This window comes from Tenrec ecaudatus, chromosome 1 (assembly GCF_050624435.1).
Source record: "Tenrec ecaudatus isolate mTenEca1 chromosome 1, mTenEca1.hap1, whole genome shotgun sequence".
Classification (NCBI taxonomy): Eukaryota; Metazoa; Chordata; class Mammalia; order Afrosoricida; family Tenrecidae; genus Tenrec; species Tenrec ecaudatus.
The window spans coordinates 126,343,006-126,359,473 of NC_134530.1; the positions used below are offsets into that span (position 1 = coordinate 126,343,006).

Here is a 16,468-nt window from a genome sequence, read left to right on the forward strand (position 1 = left end):
CAGCCAGCTCCCAAGCCATCCTCACAGCTGTTCCTGTTTTCAAACCCGCTGTTGCAGCCACGGTGTCAAACTGCCTGAGTGAGTGCCTTCCTCATCTTCGCTGCCCTGCTACCAAAGAGGACGTCCTTCTCCAGGGACTGGCCTTCGCTGACAAGCCATCCTGTGAAAGGGGTCGCGACCCACAGGTTGAGAACCGCAGGTGTAGAAACTCAACAGGTTCCCCCAAGTCAAACCATGGACTCAGTGGCTCCAACAATGGGCTCAAAGATAAGAACAATTGTGAAGCTGCAAAGCACCCAGCAGGGTGTCATTGTGATTCACACAGGCTCCCTCTGAGTCAACGTGGACTCCACCGGACAACAACAACAACAACAACAACCACGGAGGGGCGACATCTGAGAAGGGTCACTCCTCCCATTGCCATTTTATCCTTCGTCCTTTCTACAGATCGTCACACCGGTGCTTTCGGGGTCGTCCCTCCTGATCTTCCACTTGCAAAGATAAGCCGATCCAGGCGTGCTTCCTTACTTGTCCTTTTTCTTTCTGCAAGGGCAGCATCTTATGAAGGTTCTTTTGCTCTTTGCTTTCTTCACTTCATAATTTCTCTTGGGAATCACTCCCTCTCAGTTCACAGAGACTTCCTTGTTCTCTCTGGTTCGCAGCTGCACGGAACTTCATGATGTCTCATGAAACCCAAACGCGCTGCCACGAGCTGATCCGCGCCCTTAGCGCCGCTATCCAGGGCTCCCAAGGCCGTAAAGCTTTAGGGCTGAAGGGGAGCAGCACCCTCGTCTTTCCCCCATGGAGTGGTTGGTGGGCTTGAACTGCCGACCTTGCGGCTAGCAGTCCAACACCTGCCAGGACCACCAGAGCTCCTGTGGCTGTGAGTGTGTATTAGACATTGCCCAACCTACTTATTCTTGAGCTTTCAGGAGCACCCAGTATTCTGCTTTTACCAATATCACTTCCATGAATAGCTGGGGTGTATTTCCAGGTTAACTTGCCATACACAAATTAGTCATAATGAGCTATGGAGGCGAGGCGCGTGTGCTAGATTTCAGGGCAGCAACCGCTTAGATTAGATGCTGCCGCCAGCATCTAGACCAGTCCATGGCACCTGGCAAGCAGCTCTTCAGTGAGCATGCGTGGATGCTATACCCCTGTTTCCCTCTCGTGCCATGGGTTCATTCTCATGAAGCAAATTTGTAGTTTCCAAAACTTGCAAGTGGCCACAACGGAAGAGTCTTACCTTCTCAATCTCCTCTGCTGGCACCCCTCGGAGCCGGGCGTACAGGTAAAGATGCTCTCGCCCCGTGAGCAGGCCATCAATTGCATCAAACTGAGGGCAGTAGCCCATATTTTGATGGACATCAGCAATGTTGGTCAGAATACTGCACGAAGAAAGAGCAGAGTGTGAGTTTCCTCCACAGAGAAGTGCCTAAGGCCTGGGGGGTGGGTGGTGGGTGGGTTGGAGAAGCTTCCGTCAATAGAATAAGAAAGCAGCGCCCTCTCCCTCTTTGCTTCAGAAATGGGCACAACCTTTGAGAGTCATTTGGTCAGAACTGTTGGGCCTCCGGGGTTCTGAGCTTTGTTGCCCATCAGCCCCGCCCAAGTGTCAGTGTCTGGGGTGCACTGAATGCACATCACCCAACGGGCAATGTTGACGAAAGCGTTGCCTCACTTGTGAACTTAAAAATAAAGACACAGTCAGGTTCAAGAGAGTGCTCATGGTTTCTGAGCTCATTCAGATATTTGGGAAGTCGCTAGAAAGGATGCATGCTTCCCAAAGGAGGCAAACTTCTCCATCTTGAAAGAGGTCAAGTTCATGCATGGGGAAACCAGTCAATCCTATCACTCTCAGAGCAAGAAGCAGGCAGTGACAATGGACTCCCTGGTTTCTCTCTACTCGCTTTGACTAAACTCAGAGCACTCGGCTGCTAAGGTCAGGAGAAGGAGGCCTCAGGCAGTCTGCTTCTATGAAGAGTCACAGCCTCGGAAACCCTAGGGGGTAGTACTGCTCCATCTTATCGGCCTGCTCTGAGTTGCACTTGATAGCAAGGTGGTTGACGCAAAGCCTCTAGCCCACTAGAAATGTCTTGCCTTGAAAACAAAAATAAAGTAAAAGAAAACTGTCCTTAGATTATCTGGTAAACTCTGCCTGCGCCACCCCCACCCTGCCCCCATAGCTTTGGTCTATGACTAGAGATGTCGATAATAGAAGAAGAAGAGACAGGCCATGCAATTCCCCACTGTGACAAACGTCATCTCATATCTGGCTGGGATTTAAAGCTATCCAGGGAATTAAACCAATTAAAGCCATCCAGGGAAGCTAGCAGGGGTCTTCTCAAATCCAGAGAAGCTACCCTACCCGGTGGCACACTTGGGTTAGGTGCCGGGTTACTACCTGCAAGGTCAGAAGCTTGAACCCACCAGCTGCTCTTCCGCTGAAAGATGTGGTCATTTATTTTTGTAGAGATTTACAGTCTTGAGAACCCAAAGGGGTCTGTTCTATAGGGCTACTACACATCAGAACAGACTTGATGGCAGTGGGTTATTTGTGGACCTATTTGTGGACCCTATTGGAGAACTTGGAGGAGCCCTGGTAGTATAGTGGTTAGGAGTTGGGCTGCTACCCACAAGGTCAGCAGTTTGAAACCACTGGCCGCTCTGAGAGAGAAAGACATCTCTTTCTACTCCCATAAAGAGTGATAGTCTCGGAGACCCACAGGGGCAGCTCTACTCTGTCCTCCAGGGTCACTGAGAGTTGGAATTGACTGATGGCGGGGAATGTGAATGGCCAGAGAACTTTAGTCCCATGACTCAAACCAATCATTTCTTTCTAGCCTCCAGTTCAGTTTTACCTCTGAACATCAGACTTGTACGTTGCCTGGTTATGACTTAGTGTCTCATGGTAAATTCCTGTTCCACTCCCCACCCAATTTCCTAATGGCTCACTTTGTTACCATCCTGACTCAGCTAAATTAATCTGCTGATTGGCTAGACCCAGCCACATTCTGGCTCCATTTCTGTCAGTGCCTTCACAAGGATGGGCATGAAAGGCCAGAGAACCGGTTTCAGACAGTCTGAACCAGTGCTCGGGGCTCCCTGTACCTAGCAGGCATTGCCCACATTGAAGATGACTTTCAGGTGGATGCTGAGAAGGTGGCGACAGTGCTCAATTCACTTATGGGGTTTCTCTGGACATAGCCAATGTGTTAAGGCGCAAAGAAACAAGAGCACATGTTCCCTGACCTGTCCCTTAGAAAACCAGTGTGTGAAACCACATCGCGTCACAGAGAACAGCCTTTAGAATAAACACATGCCTTTTCCTCTTTGCTGTCTTGGCCACAAGGTCAGCTGGTGGCAGCACCCAATCGAGAAGCTCAACTCAGAGAAAGGAAGCCTCGTGGAGAAAGGTTCTCTTATATGCGTGCATTTATATTTCATTTTGTTGTTGAGACTGTACACGGCAGTGCACACACCAGTTCAATGATTCCCGTGTGTACGTTCCGTGACACCTTCTCGGAGCTGGGCAGCCGTTTTCACCCTTCTTTGCTGCGTTGTTCTTTCCCGGTTGCATAAACCCATGGCCTCCTAAAGGTTCTCATCTAACCTTTCCAACTACTGTTATTATTTTGATTTCACAGGTGGCTCTTTTTAAAAATAATATTATATTGGGAGCTCGTACAACTCTTATCACAATCCACGTACATATCCATGGTGTCAAGCACATTTGTACATTTGTTGCCATCATCATTCTCAAAACGTTTGCTTTCTATTTGAGCCCTTGGTATCAGCTCCTCATTTTTTTCCGGGTGGCTCTTAACTGATATGTTTACCTGGGATCCAGGGGTCCCTGCAAGTTCATAACTGCTTCAAACCGCGCCTGTGCCATCTAGTAGAAAGCCTCGAGGGAGGCCGATGGCCTTGTCTTTCTCCCAGTGTGCAGTGTGGCTGGTCGTCTCATAACGCTTAGCCCACAGTGCTACCAGGGCTCCACACACGTGCCTTAGGACTCAGTCAATTGCCAGTAAACAGCATGCAAACAACGTGTGGTGGGAAGTAACGCCCCGCGGGTAGAGTGCTTTTCTAGGAAGAGGGTGGGAGTGTTCACTGGATACCCCAAGGGATCGATTACCTCAAAAGATAAAGAACTGACTTGGTGCTTTTCAGAACTTTCCAAGAGCCCATCCAACAGAGTAATTCCTTCACAATCGTAGACCAACTCAGTTTCTCCAGAGGAACCGTGTTTGGGAGTCTTTGGACCATCTGAAAGGACCTTCCATGGTCTCAGACACAAGGTCTGCTGATCACCTTCCCTCTGGGGGCACAGGGTCAAGGCCCAGAGACACCCAGAGACAAGAGGGGCAGGGCACTCACCTCTTGCCCGCTACAGTGGCATCGCCTGATGTCACTGAGGTGTCCCCGGTGAGCATCTTGAATGTGGTCGTTTTTCCAGCACCATTCACTCCCAGAAGGCCAAAACACTGAGGGAAGAAACGTAGACTTGGTCTCACACTAGAGATGGAGTTCCTCCCTCCCTCCTGCCCTTCACTCAAGCACTCATTTATACAGCCCTGCAATTCTCAGGTGTGGCACTAGGCAAAGGCAATAGGCTGTATTGCGTCCTGTCCCCAAAGAACTTATAATCTAGCAGAGAAAGAAAGACGCATGACAGGTGAGCCCAGAGCACACCGAAGGAGCCGTGGTCACGAAGAGTTCACTGGGCCAGCTTCACCTGGGACCTGCTTTTCTGTGGAGTTTTAAACGACGAGGAGGTATTTTGCAGGTGATTTCTTAGGAAAAAGAGCTTCTAGGCAGATGGCAAGGTGGTCAAGGATGAGAGAGGATATGCTATTTGTCAGAAGCCTGGGCAGGGGAGTGGCGAGAGAGGGAGAAAGATGGGGTGGGGGCGACATGGGTCAACATACCCCCTAAACAAAAATCCAAACCCAATCTACTGTCATCAAGTCTATCCCAACGCACAGCAACCTATAGAACAGAGCAGAACTGCCTCTGTGCATTGCTGAGACTGTAACTCTTTTGGGGTTGCAGGATTTTATTTATTGGGGTCAAAAAGTGATGTTGAGCGAAATAAAAAACTGAACCAATTGCATGACTTGCTTGCACAGATTTGTCTATTTGGTATTTTGCTAAATGCAAACTTAAAGAATTCAATGGATAATATTAATATTGCTTCCACGACTCAATGACAAACCCAACCGGCCTGGAACATACAAAGGAAAACCACACGTTTCTATTTCTATTCCTGACAAGATAAGACCCAGGTGATATGATAAACGGGCTATAATATATATGTGGCAAGTCACTGGAGCTGTAACTTGTAGGTGGGGTTTGGAAGGAATCATGCCAGATCTTACTACTAGCTTGAGCGTCCCTACCCATAGATTTCCACTTGAGGAGATTCTGGTTCATCCTGTGTGATGTCTCTGGATTCTTCGCTCTCACATTCATAGTCTGAAGAAGCAGTGGATGATTCTGCACACAGTGATCCTTACAAATGTCCTCGCACCCCACCTTTAGAGTCAGTCCGTCTATGCGGCTGTCCTCCCCAGGGTCTACCTGTACGTATAGACTCTGCCTGCGGCTAACTCCAAATGTCTCAGAAAGCATTCGAGTGGGTCATCCCAGCCTACCGACAGTTTCCTCCTCAGTAAGAGGTCCGGTCACACATGTGGAACACAAAGTTAGTTTCGGCTAGCTCAAAGTATTTCGAGAGGAAAGCATATTAATTTAGACTACTGGCCCAAATTGCCAAAATCAATGGGAATCACTCCTGGAACTGTAACTTTTGGCACAAAGAACCATGAGAAGCAGCCATTGGCCAGAATTGTATTAGTGGTAGTACAGCATTTGTAAAGACTGAACACTAATGTCTTCTGATGATTACGTCTGGCATTCTAAAGCCCTGCTCCAATAGCTTATGGGTCATTATTATTGTTCTTCTCTTCTGCTTATATCATGGCAGGGTATCATATCATCTTTTATTTCAATATGAGTGTTTCTAACCATGTAAGTGAAAAAATAAGTTACTTATTAAAAATGCTCCTGATTTAAAAAAAAATTGGTGGGGGGTTGTTCACACCTAGTTGGCTTTTTGTCCAGACTCCTGGACCACTGTCCCAACTCGGTGCTGGGGTTGAAGTATACTTTCTTCCTGCTCAAACGCATTGCCTTCTAGAGACTACAACTCTTCATGGGAGCAGAAAGCCTTGTCTGTTTTTCCACTGAGCAGCTAGGGGTTTTGAACTGTTGACCTTTTGACCAGCAGCCCACCCTGTATGTCACTACGCCACCAGGGCTCCTTGTGAGGAGCAGTAGGCTTAAATGTTAGTAAGAAATAGAGGAAGAAATCTCTATACTCAGTTTGACTCGTCAAATAGAAGATTTAGAGCTCCCTGGAGGGGCTCAGTGGGAGAAAGATGAGGCTTTCTACTCCCTGAGAGAGTTACAGTCTTGGTGATCCACAGTGTGTGGTTCTACTCTGTTGTCTAGGGTCACTATAGGTTGGAATCAACTGGATGGCAGTGAGGCCGGCTTTGATTTGGGGGTCTCAAGTCAATTGCGATGGACTGTTAGCATCTTGCCAAGGTCCCACGGAAGAAAGGCCTGACAACCTACATGTGTAAGATCACAGCCATTGAAAACCTTCCAGAGTGCAGTCCTACTGTGAAACATGTGGTGTTGCTGTGAGGCAATGTGAACCTTTGGATCCAAGGTACCACAGGGGGCTCCCTCTCCCAGGCAGGCCTGGCTCTGGGCAAGAGTTCGGAGCCCCTCCTCTTGTGATCCCCAAGGTGTAGGAGACCGCGAGCATTTAGGCAAACATGGAGAGCTCCCACGTTAGGGCCTCATTTGGTCTCTCTTATTTTAAGGACTTTTTTCATTTTAGGCTGATTCCTTTGATTTTGCTTCCCGCTCCTCCCTCTTAGAGATGTGCAAAGCTCAAGTCTCACAACATAGGCTATTTCCCCCATGCCATCGCCTCTTCTTTCACCGAGTCCCTGCCATGCCCATGATGGCAGCCACCAGGGCCCGCTAGAGTGGGGTGAACTCTGGGCGAGGCAGCCAAGGATTTGGGTGGGAGTCACCTGCTCTATGGACATAGAAGCCACAGTTTGCTCCCCAGCTCTTAGTCACGTGACAATGCTTTGCAGAGCTATGGAAGGCTGCAGTGCATCTGGGAAGTTCTGGGATATCGGCTCCTAGGTGCCTCAGCATTAAAGCGCCCTGCTGCTAATTGAAGGCTCGTGGTCTGAACCCACAGGCAGCTCCTCAGGAGAAAGAGGAGGCCATTGTTTCTGTAAAGTCGATTCTTGAGAAACCCATGGGGCAGTTCTCCTCTGCCCTCTCGGGTCCCTGTGGCAGTTACAACAGTTCATGTCAACTTGAAGACGTACAAACGTGTAGCGAGTGGAAATACATAAAAGTGTTTAGCCATCAGGTCGCAGTTGGATGGCGACCCTTTGTGGGTGTGGCCTTCTTATGAGGAGGACCCCGAGAACCTATCCTTCTCGCTCTGCCTTCACCTGACTGCTGGTGGATCCTGGTTGCTGCCACCGGCCTGGAGATGCGTCCACCGCTCATTGGATCCATGGGCCTCTGCACCCACCGGCCGGTGATCTTCCTGCCCTCTGCATCATTGCATGTGGCTGTGTGAATCTGAACAGGGTCTTATGGACTAGTATTGGACTTTGAGTTGGACAGGGCTGGGATGTTTCCTTGATACATGATTACTTCTTGATATCAAGCTCTCTCTTACACATCTAGGAGCGTCACTGGATTTGGTTCTCTAGTCAACCCAGTCAATACAGTCCCTATGAGTCAGACTCAATTCTAGGTTTGGTTTTTAGGGCAAGTGTATATTTGAAAGGAGGTTGGTGGCAGAGTGGGTTACATGGTGGGCTACTAACTGCAAGGTCAGCAGTTTGAGGCCACCAGCTGCCCCTCAGGAGAAAGATGGGGTTTTCAACTCCTGTAAGGAGTTACTATCTCAGAAACCCCCAGGGACATGATCTACCCTGCCCTAGAGGGTTGCTATGAGTCCGTGTTGCCTCGATGGTAGTGATGGTTGGTATATTTGATGTCTCTGCGTGGTGCAAATTATACACTTGGCTGCTGACTAGAAGTCCATCCAGTAGCATCGGGTGATCTGTGTCTCCCGAATCAGCCGCCAGAGGCCATATGGAGCACAAGCCATGGGCTTGCCCCAGTTGAACTTCAGTTGATGGCAGCTGGTAACTGGTACGGACAGTGTGTGTGTTAGGGGCAAGATATCCAGACCATGAACGCTGTCCTGGCCGAGGCCATGGGCAGTAGGTCTAGCCTGAGTTGAGATGTGCTGAACGTATAAACCCATACTGGATGTTGAAAACTCGGAGCCCCACACAAAAAAAGAGCGCAAATGATCTCCTTAGTGATGTTTTATATTGATTGCACGTATTACTGATAATATTTTGGATGTTATAAGATAACATAAAGGGACTTATGACACTTAATTTTACCGGTTTCCCTTTTTTCCCATGCTACTCCTTGAAAACTTACAGCTGCCCCCATGTCTTGCACTGTGTGTGAAGCACCACTCCCTAAGAAGAGCCACATCCCAGAGCTGATTATGTGATACCCTCTCCCAGGGGGCCTATAGAGTACCCACCTCTCCCGGTCGAACTCCAACACACAGCCTGTCCACTGCTGGCCCGGAGCTGCCCGAGTAAACCTGCAAGGGCCAGAGAAGACCTGAACGGAGAACGGAGACAGGCGGAGTGCAGGAGCAGCAATGAGGAGAGGATGCTTTAGCAACGAGGAAAGGAAACAGTAACAGCACGCAGGGATTAAATACTGAGCCAGCGTTCAGAGCAGTGCTGTGTGAGAACAAGGGTCCATGGTCAGGAGCTGAAGCTGGAAGCTTCCCCAGCCAACACAGAGCTGGAGCGGAGAAAGACCGGCCATGCCTGACGCCCTGTGCTCTGACCCAGCAGAAAAGGTGCTGGAATGGGAATGGGATGTTCCCGGAAGACAAGTCATAGCAACAGAGACCAATCTCCAATGAAAGGAGGGAAAGGGATGTTTGCCCACAATTAGAGCTTGGCCTCTGGAAGGCTAATGTCAAAGTCTAACAAGCCCCTCCAGAGGAGCGTGCCCACACACATTTCCTGACCTTGGTTAGTTCGTGGAGCCTCAAGATATCGGCTTGATTTCCCCCACTTAGAATTCTTTGTCGTTCCTCGGCCACATCACCGTCTTCATCCACGACGGGCTCCTTAGTGGGTGCCCGGATCCTAGAGGAAGTGAGCAGGACAGGAGCGGGCTGAGAGCAGCGTCCTGGGCTCAGGCCTTTGGCCTCTCCACCCTCCATTCTCGCACTCCATTTGCTGCACCAAACAAAAGCCTCCCTCCTCGCCACCTCCTTAAAGTAGGACACGGCTGTTGGTGGCTCTGGTCTGAGGAGCCGTGGTGGTAAGGTGGTTCATCAGTCAATTGCTTAACCCGAAGGCCGGTGGTCGGAATCCACCAGCAGGGAATGCAGCAGCCTCTGAAACCCTACTCTGTCTGGTAGGAACCCACTGATGGCAGGAGGTCACAGACTTCTGGTCCCTTTCCGGACCTCATGCAGGGCCAGAATCACTAGTTGCAAGCTCAGGCTTGGAAGCTCTTGAATGAGTTGGTGACCACCCTAACGCCCTCTTATGCAAACACCTGCCCCCTCTTAAACACATGGCTGAAGTTGCAAGAGGGAGCATGCAAGGCCCAAGACAGTTCCTCCCACTGCCTCCCATCACAGGGTCACTTCCAGGTAAAAGTGCCTTTACACCCACCATTCAATCCTCACCACAACCCCGTGAGAGGGCGGGGAGATTCACTCCCTGTGGATCAAAGCCAAGTCCTTTGAATCTTTATTTATAAATGAGCTGACTCAGCCGGAGAGGACAAGGTAAGAAACAAAATCGTGTCCAGGAAAGCTTGCCCATGAGGGACTGCTGGTTTGCAATTCAGGCTCCTGGACCAAACCTAGGCAGGGTGGGTTTGGATCAAAGTGAGAATAAAGCAAGGCTGGCAGAGCCTGAGGGAAGGAGTCCTGGCATTGAGCCAAGTGACTGCTGCCCCCGCTGCAGAGTGAGGGATACCATCACTGTCCCTCACTCCCCCAGGAGGCTCGTCGAAACACACACACACACACACACACACACACACACACACACTCAAAAACCGAGAACATAAGACCAAACCAACCCTCCCACGCTCTTACTGTCCCACCAATTCTGACTCCCGGTGATCCTGTGTGTGTCAGAGGGGAGCTGTACTCCATAGGGGGTCCATGGCTGTCACCTCACAGGAGGTCACCCAAAACCCAAGCCACGCTCACTTTCCTCGAGTCCACTGTGACTCACAGGGATCCCACACGACAGGGTAGCATGGAGCCCTGTGGGTTTCCGAGACTAGAACTCTTTAAGGGAGTAGAAAGTCAGTCTTTCTCCCAGTTGGTTTTGAACTACTGATCTTTAGGTTAGCAGCCCAACACGTCGACACTCCACCACGAGGGGTCCTATAGAAGGTCACAGGGTAATGAAAATGGTGAAATGCTGACTAGTCAAAGGTGGATGGTTCGAACCCACCAACGGCGGGGCTGGCGGTGCACTTTGCAGCGGGCACAGTCCAAACAGCCTCTGGGGACACTCTCCTCGGCACACGTGCCGTTGTCACCAGTCTCAACTGACTGATGGCGGCTGAGCCATTTTCGTGGGCCTTTCCTCCAAGGCACTGCTGGTTGGATTTCGGCCAGCAGCCAAGGGCACATGGTTTGCGTTATGCAGGGACCGCGTACCCTGTCCCTACGTGACTCCCCTCCTTCTCTGCCCCAACTCTCCTGGCCTCACTCGGCATAAGCCAGGCTTTGCTGCAGCGAGACAAAGAAATGAGAAAGCCCCCTTGGGCTGGGGCTCATAGCAAGAGAGGTGGGCATGCCTGCGTGGAACCCCGTCCTGGGTCGCCTGCCCCATGGGGGCGGGGGCAGGTACGTACCACTGGGTGAGGAAGAAGTGGTGCTGGGTGAGGAGGGTCAGGAGGAAGTACACCACCCCTTCCACGGCCATGGCAAGCAGCATCTTCCCAATCAGGTCCCACTCGAAGGGGTTTGGAGAGTGCTCCTCACCTGCAGACAGAGGCGACCAGCATGAAGGCCCAGGCTCAGCGTCAGGATGGGACTCCCGCTCTAGGCCAGCCGGGGCCGATGACAAGCAAGGGATTATCCACAGGAGTGAAAGAGGACAGGCCCATCGTGGGCTCCTCCGGTCAGAGGAGTGAGGGTCATCCTGCCCTCCACCCCACCCCACCCCCAGTGGCTCCTCAGCCATGCAGACAGGCACCACCCACCTTTTAGGTGACAGGACCACCTGGCACATTGAGACCCCCCCCCTCCTTAACCCAGGCTGCAGATCTGACACAGAAGCTCCCGCTGCAGCCTTCCTAGCTACGGGGGACCCCAGCCCACACTCCGCCTACCAAAACGGGCGTAGACTTCCGTCACGGCCTGGCTCAACGCGAGGTCGATGAGGCCGCGGCCCAGGCAGAAGTGGGGGAAGATGATGAGCAGCTTCCTCAGCATGGCGTTGAACCTGAACAGCGTCTGAAACACCAAGCAGCCACATGGTAACTGTAGGCCAGGCCTGCCTGACCGGGCTGGGCCGGTGTGTCCTCGTGGGGCAGGAGCAGGGGGAGGTCTGCAGAAAGTGGTCCTGTGGCCAGCGTGGCCACCTCGGGCTTTGGCAGGCAGGACATAGGGGCTGGATGGGGCAGTCCTGGGCCGCTCCTTTCATCCTCGTGTGGTGCTCTTTGAGTACATTGGCTGCTCAGTCTACCACCCCCTCGTCGGTTTGCCAGGCTGTGGTGGCTTGGCTGCAACAGCACTGTGCTGTTTTGCCGGAAGCTATGTCACCAGTATTTCAAATACATGGTGGGCGGGCCCCAGTGGCGGGTCCAGGCTCAGGCCAACTAAGAAACTAAGAGGCCTGGTGACGGACTTCTGAAATGAGGCAGAGAACACCCACATGGATCCCAACGGAATACCATCTCATCTCGGGCTGGAGAGGAGGCCCCTGGGGTAGGGTGGGGGTCGGGGTCCCCACATATCACTGACTGTTAAGATGGTGCCGGCTTGGGCAGCATGTGGTCCTGCGGAGCACGGAGTCACCTTGTGTTGGAGCTGATTGAACGCAATCACCGCCACCAATCACTATGCCCACCTCTGACGAGGGCCAACCGTGCTGAGTCTCCAGCTTGCGCTCCTTGCGAGGGGAGCTGAGTTGGTGGCGTCAGAGAAGCAGCCCTCTAGTTCTGTCTGCGGTGAACCCCCCTTTCACTCGAGCTGGCCCTCAGAGGCATCTGTCACTGGGAGAGCTCACACTCCCAGTGGGCGTGGGGGGGGGCGGCTGATGGAAGAGTCCTCTCTGGTACAGCGGTGAGTCATTACTGGGGCCTGAGCCTCTTGCACGAGGACAGGAACCTCTCCCAGCTCTGCTTCTCAGCTGGCCCGTGCCTGGATGGACGGCTCTTCTCCGCTCCCCACAGAGCAGCAGCCGTGCTGGGCTACGAGCAGCACCCAAGCACGCCAGAGAGCCTCTGAGGCAAGGACTGAGTTGGGGGGCGGGGGGAAGACTTGTTTTCAGAAGGTCAGATGGTCAGATTCTGTTCTGTCCCAGCATCTGAGTGCTGGGTAGGACCTCCCCCAAGAAGACAGATGGACACGGAGGGAGTGACACCGACAAATCTTGTGGCTGGGCTGTTGCTGCCCACTCCAGCCAAGCTCATAGGATCCACCCCTACCACACAGCCACTCTGCTTTCTCGCCTGACCCCTCTGCTCACATAACTGCACCCCCCCACACACACACACACTCCCCACAATGCTCCATGCTCTTCTGCCTATTGGTCTTGATACTTGTTTCTCCATCTGTTAGTCAAATAGAAAATCCTTGTCCTTTCCGCTCCCTGGCAGAGTCTTCTTTAGAAAGTTAGCTCCAGAAGCCCTCCTAAGCCTTCCCGGATTCCTACGGGAAACACCCAGTTTTCTCTTGCAGTACTTTCCATGTCTAATCCCTCACTGTCTCTGCCTGTCTTTCCCCCTGATAGTCAGTCCGTGACGCCTGGAGGGGAGGAAGTCCGCGATGAATACTTCAGTGTTCTTCTTAAACACCTTCCGTGGTGATTAGCTGCTCTTCAGCTCTTTGATAATTACGGACCTGGCTACCAAGATCCTGCTTCTTCTGGGCCCCGCTCAGACTGGATCTCCCCCACAAAGACAGTCCTGCTCCCTGCACCCCTTATTTGGCTCGCCTTGGATTCAGGGTGTTCCATCAACTCGTCCCTTCGATGCCCAGCACTTGCTACCAGGAGAAGCTCCTGGACCCATGGTATAGACATCGCTGCTCACTTGGAGGGCTGGGCGCTGTCCCTATTGGGACAGGACCATTGGAGAGTGGGTTGCTGGCACACCCATGACATGGTTACACACACTAAGCAGGGGCAGCAGCTACTGGGTCTGGGCCTCCTGTGGGAGACAAGAGTTCTCCAGCATCTGCCTGATCACGTAGCTGACAGCTACCAGCCTGGGGCGCAGGGAGGGCAGGTTGGATCCATGCAGCCTGGAGGAAGGAGCGCGTTCCTCAGTTGCTGTTAGTGTTTCCAAAGTGACACGGTCCTCTCCGCCTTTGTGAGCCGGTAGCCTGTGAGAAGACCCTCTGCCGGGAAGAGCAGTCTTCCCAGTTGGTCCTTGTGGGATCTACGTCCCTGGCCGTCCCCCTTCCATGGCCTATGACTTAACATTTCTTCATCAGACGTGGGGCAGATGGGGTACCATTTCTTGCTCAGTGGCCGCAGAAAGTGTCACAAGCTCTGAGAAGGGTCTGTTTTGGGATGACCACAGATTCATGGGCCCTGGCTTGTCCTTTCCCTGGCCGAGGTGCCCATGGGGGTGGGGCCCAGGGCAGCAGGGTGGGTACGGAAGCCTGTGTCTGCCTCAGAACTCAGAAGAGTCACTGAGGAAAGCACAGGCTGGCGAGGCTGCGGGGGAGACAAGTGCCCAGAGGGCAATTCTTGGCGGTGCTCTGAACACAGGCAGGCTGGGACCCAGCCAGACGCAGAGGGATGGTGGTAGGGTGCTGTGTGTGTCAGTAGGGGAAGGAACTCCTGTAGCTACTGGCCTTTAAAGTTTAAAAAAAACCAAAACACTTTTAGGACTTTTTTTTTCTTTGTAGCAACAAATTAAAAATTTTTATGGACAAGGAGAAGTCTGTGTGGGCAGGGATGGGGAGAATGGGACTCCCTAGCGCACAAACACAAACGGGCGCACAAACACAAATGGGCAGCGGTACCCTACACCTGTCATCACGCCCGGGCTGAACTTGCCTGTGGGACAGTAACGGCAGGATGCTGCCATTGGCACAAGAACACCAGAGATAGATCCACGATGGGCTTCAAAACACCCATGGAGAAAGTGGAGTGAGAAGATCAGGGAATCTCTCCACGATTGTGTTGATGTCCGCGTGTCGATGTCTTCGTTTATGTGCTTCCAGAAGAACACACGAGAAATGTCAGGGAGAGGTTGCCCTTGGAGGGAGTGGGGAACAGGTGAGGGAGGATTCACTGTGTGGGATTTTGTTCCTTTACAAATTTGAAACCATGTGTGTGTGTGTGAAGCCTAACACTACAATTCTTGAGACAATCTTCTTAGTTCCTTTCTCTCTCACTGCCATCGCGTCAATGTTGACTCACAGTGACCCCCGGTGGATTTTTGAGACTGTAACTATTTACGGGAATAGAAAGCCCAGTTTTTCCCCTCGTGGAATTGTTGGTGGTTGCGAACTGCTGATCATGTGGATCACAACCCCATTCCTAACCACTACACCACTGAAAACCCTGACGCTCAGTGCACACAATGAACAAGGCACCGAGAAAGAAAAGCAGGAGCGGAGGGAGGGAGAGAGGAAAGAAGCACAGAGAAAGGAAGGGAGAGCGGAAAACTCTTCTTGCACGAAGCTTCTCTAGAGGCAGCGCCTGCCCTTACGCAGCTGGCCGGGCGCGTCCTCGGTAGCCCCTGCTCCTGACACACGGGGCCAGCCAAACCAGGCTCACCTGGTTGTTTTCAAACAGTTCCAAGATGAAGGTGATCGCACTGCTGTGGATGCCAATGAACAGGTTAGCACAAGACAAGGCCACGTAGGCTGTGCTGGGGACGTCAAACAGGAAGGACGCTGGGTACATCATGGGAATGACCGCCCACCTGTGGGAAATTACACGACTCAGTGAGACAGAGCTCCAATAGCTAGCTCCCCTGCGGTGCCCCTCCTAAGGCGGAATGCTTGACCGCCACCCCATGGTCTCTGAGCAAATGAAGGCCATAATGCCTGCTCTCATCACCTCCCGGGATTTCGTTGGAAGCAAAGGAAACTGGGCCGGTGACTGTACTTGGTGAATGATAAGCCTTATACCAGGCGTTGGAGGGTTCTCTACCCTGCAGTGCTTGTACTCCAGTCTGAGACAGCAAAGCCCCACTGAAGGCGGCAACAAGTCCTCTTTCCGTGGACTGGGTTCTCTATGTCTAAGCGAAGGAATGGAGACCATTGCTCCGACAAGACTCTCCGGGCCTACATACTCTTGCTCAGTGCCACCAGGTGATATCTGATATCATAGTGACTGCTTCATAGGGTCCTCGTGGTGTAGTGGGTACAAGTTGGGTTACCACCCACAAGGTCAGCTGTTCAAAACCATCAGCCGATCCTCAGGAGAGAGACGAGGCGTTCTACTCCCACAGGGAGTTACAGTCTTAGAACCCTGTCTTAAAGGGTTGCTGTGAGTGGAAATCCACTCGATGGCAGTGAGTCCGTTTGTTTTTTGCCTCGCAGGGTTCCCCAGACCATAGCCGTTCCTGAAGCAGGTCTCCAAGCCTTTCTCCCACAAAGCTACGGGTGGGTTCTAACCTCCGACCTCGTGGTTGGCAGGCAGGTGCTTCACTACTGGGCTTACCCACCAGGGCTCCTGACTGGCCCCATGGGAAGAGCCAAGGATCACTATTTCTATTTTACCGTTGAGGAAACGAAGAAGCGGGTGGGCTGAATGACTTGTCCCTAGTTGCGCTTTAAACGTTGCATGCTTTGCACTATGATTCGACGGCACTTAACCCCCACATCATCTCCCGGCCCTGCCAGGGGAGCAGCTGTTGAGCTGGAGGCTGCAATTGTGAGCAAACAGCTTGCAGCCAGTACAGATGGAGCTGCTGAGAGGGGCGGACTGGGCACAGATGAGTCAGAATCAGAGCTAAGGGAAGAAGTGGGGTGTGATGGATACCCTAACTTCTTTGGTCAGGCCACAGTTTGAGTGGAAGAAGAGTCAGAACATGTGGGGTCTCTCCCATTGGTCCCAAGTAGATGGCGCCTCAGAAGGCCTCCACCGCAGGG

At 52.2% G+C, this 16,468-nt stretch overlaps 1 protein-coding gene and 1 pseudogene across 1 annotated transcript in view; one reads left to right on the forward strand and one right to left on the reverse strand.

The window, feature by feature from the left end:
• The window catches only part of ABCA4 (ATP binding cassette subfamily A member 4), a 163,929-nt gene that overhangs the window by 15,629 nt on the left and 131,832 nt on the right, over positions 1-16,468 (reverse strand). The window contains exons 38-44 of the mRNA XM_075539832.1: positions 15,147-15,294; positions 11,521-11,644; positions 11,041-11,170; positions 9,179-9,299; positions 8,675-8,737; positions 4,381-4,487; positions 1,250-1,391 (exon numbers count right to left, since the gene is read on the reverse strand). Of these exons, the coding sequence (XP_075395947.1) occupies positions 1,250-1,391; positions 4,381-4,487; positions 8,675-8,737; positions 9,179-9,299; positions 11,041-11,170; positions 11,521-11,644; positions 15,147-15,294 (835 nt within the window). The remainder of the gene's footprint in view (positions 1-1,249; positions 1,392-4,380; positions 4,488-8,674; positions 8,738-9,178; positions 9,300-11,040; positions 11,171-11,520; positions 11,645-15,146; positions 15,295-16,468) is intronic.
• Positions 4,672-5,880, forward strand: LOC142429170 (AP-5 complex subunit mu-1 pseudogene; annotated as a pseudogene).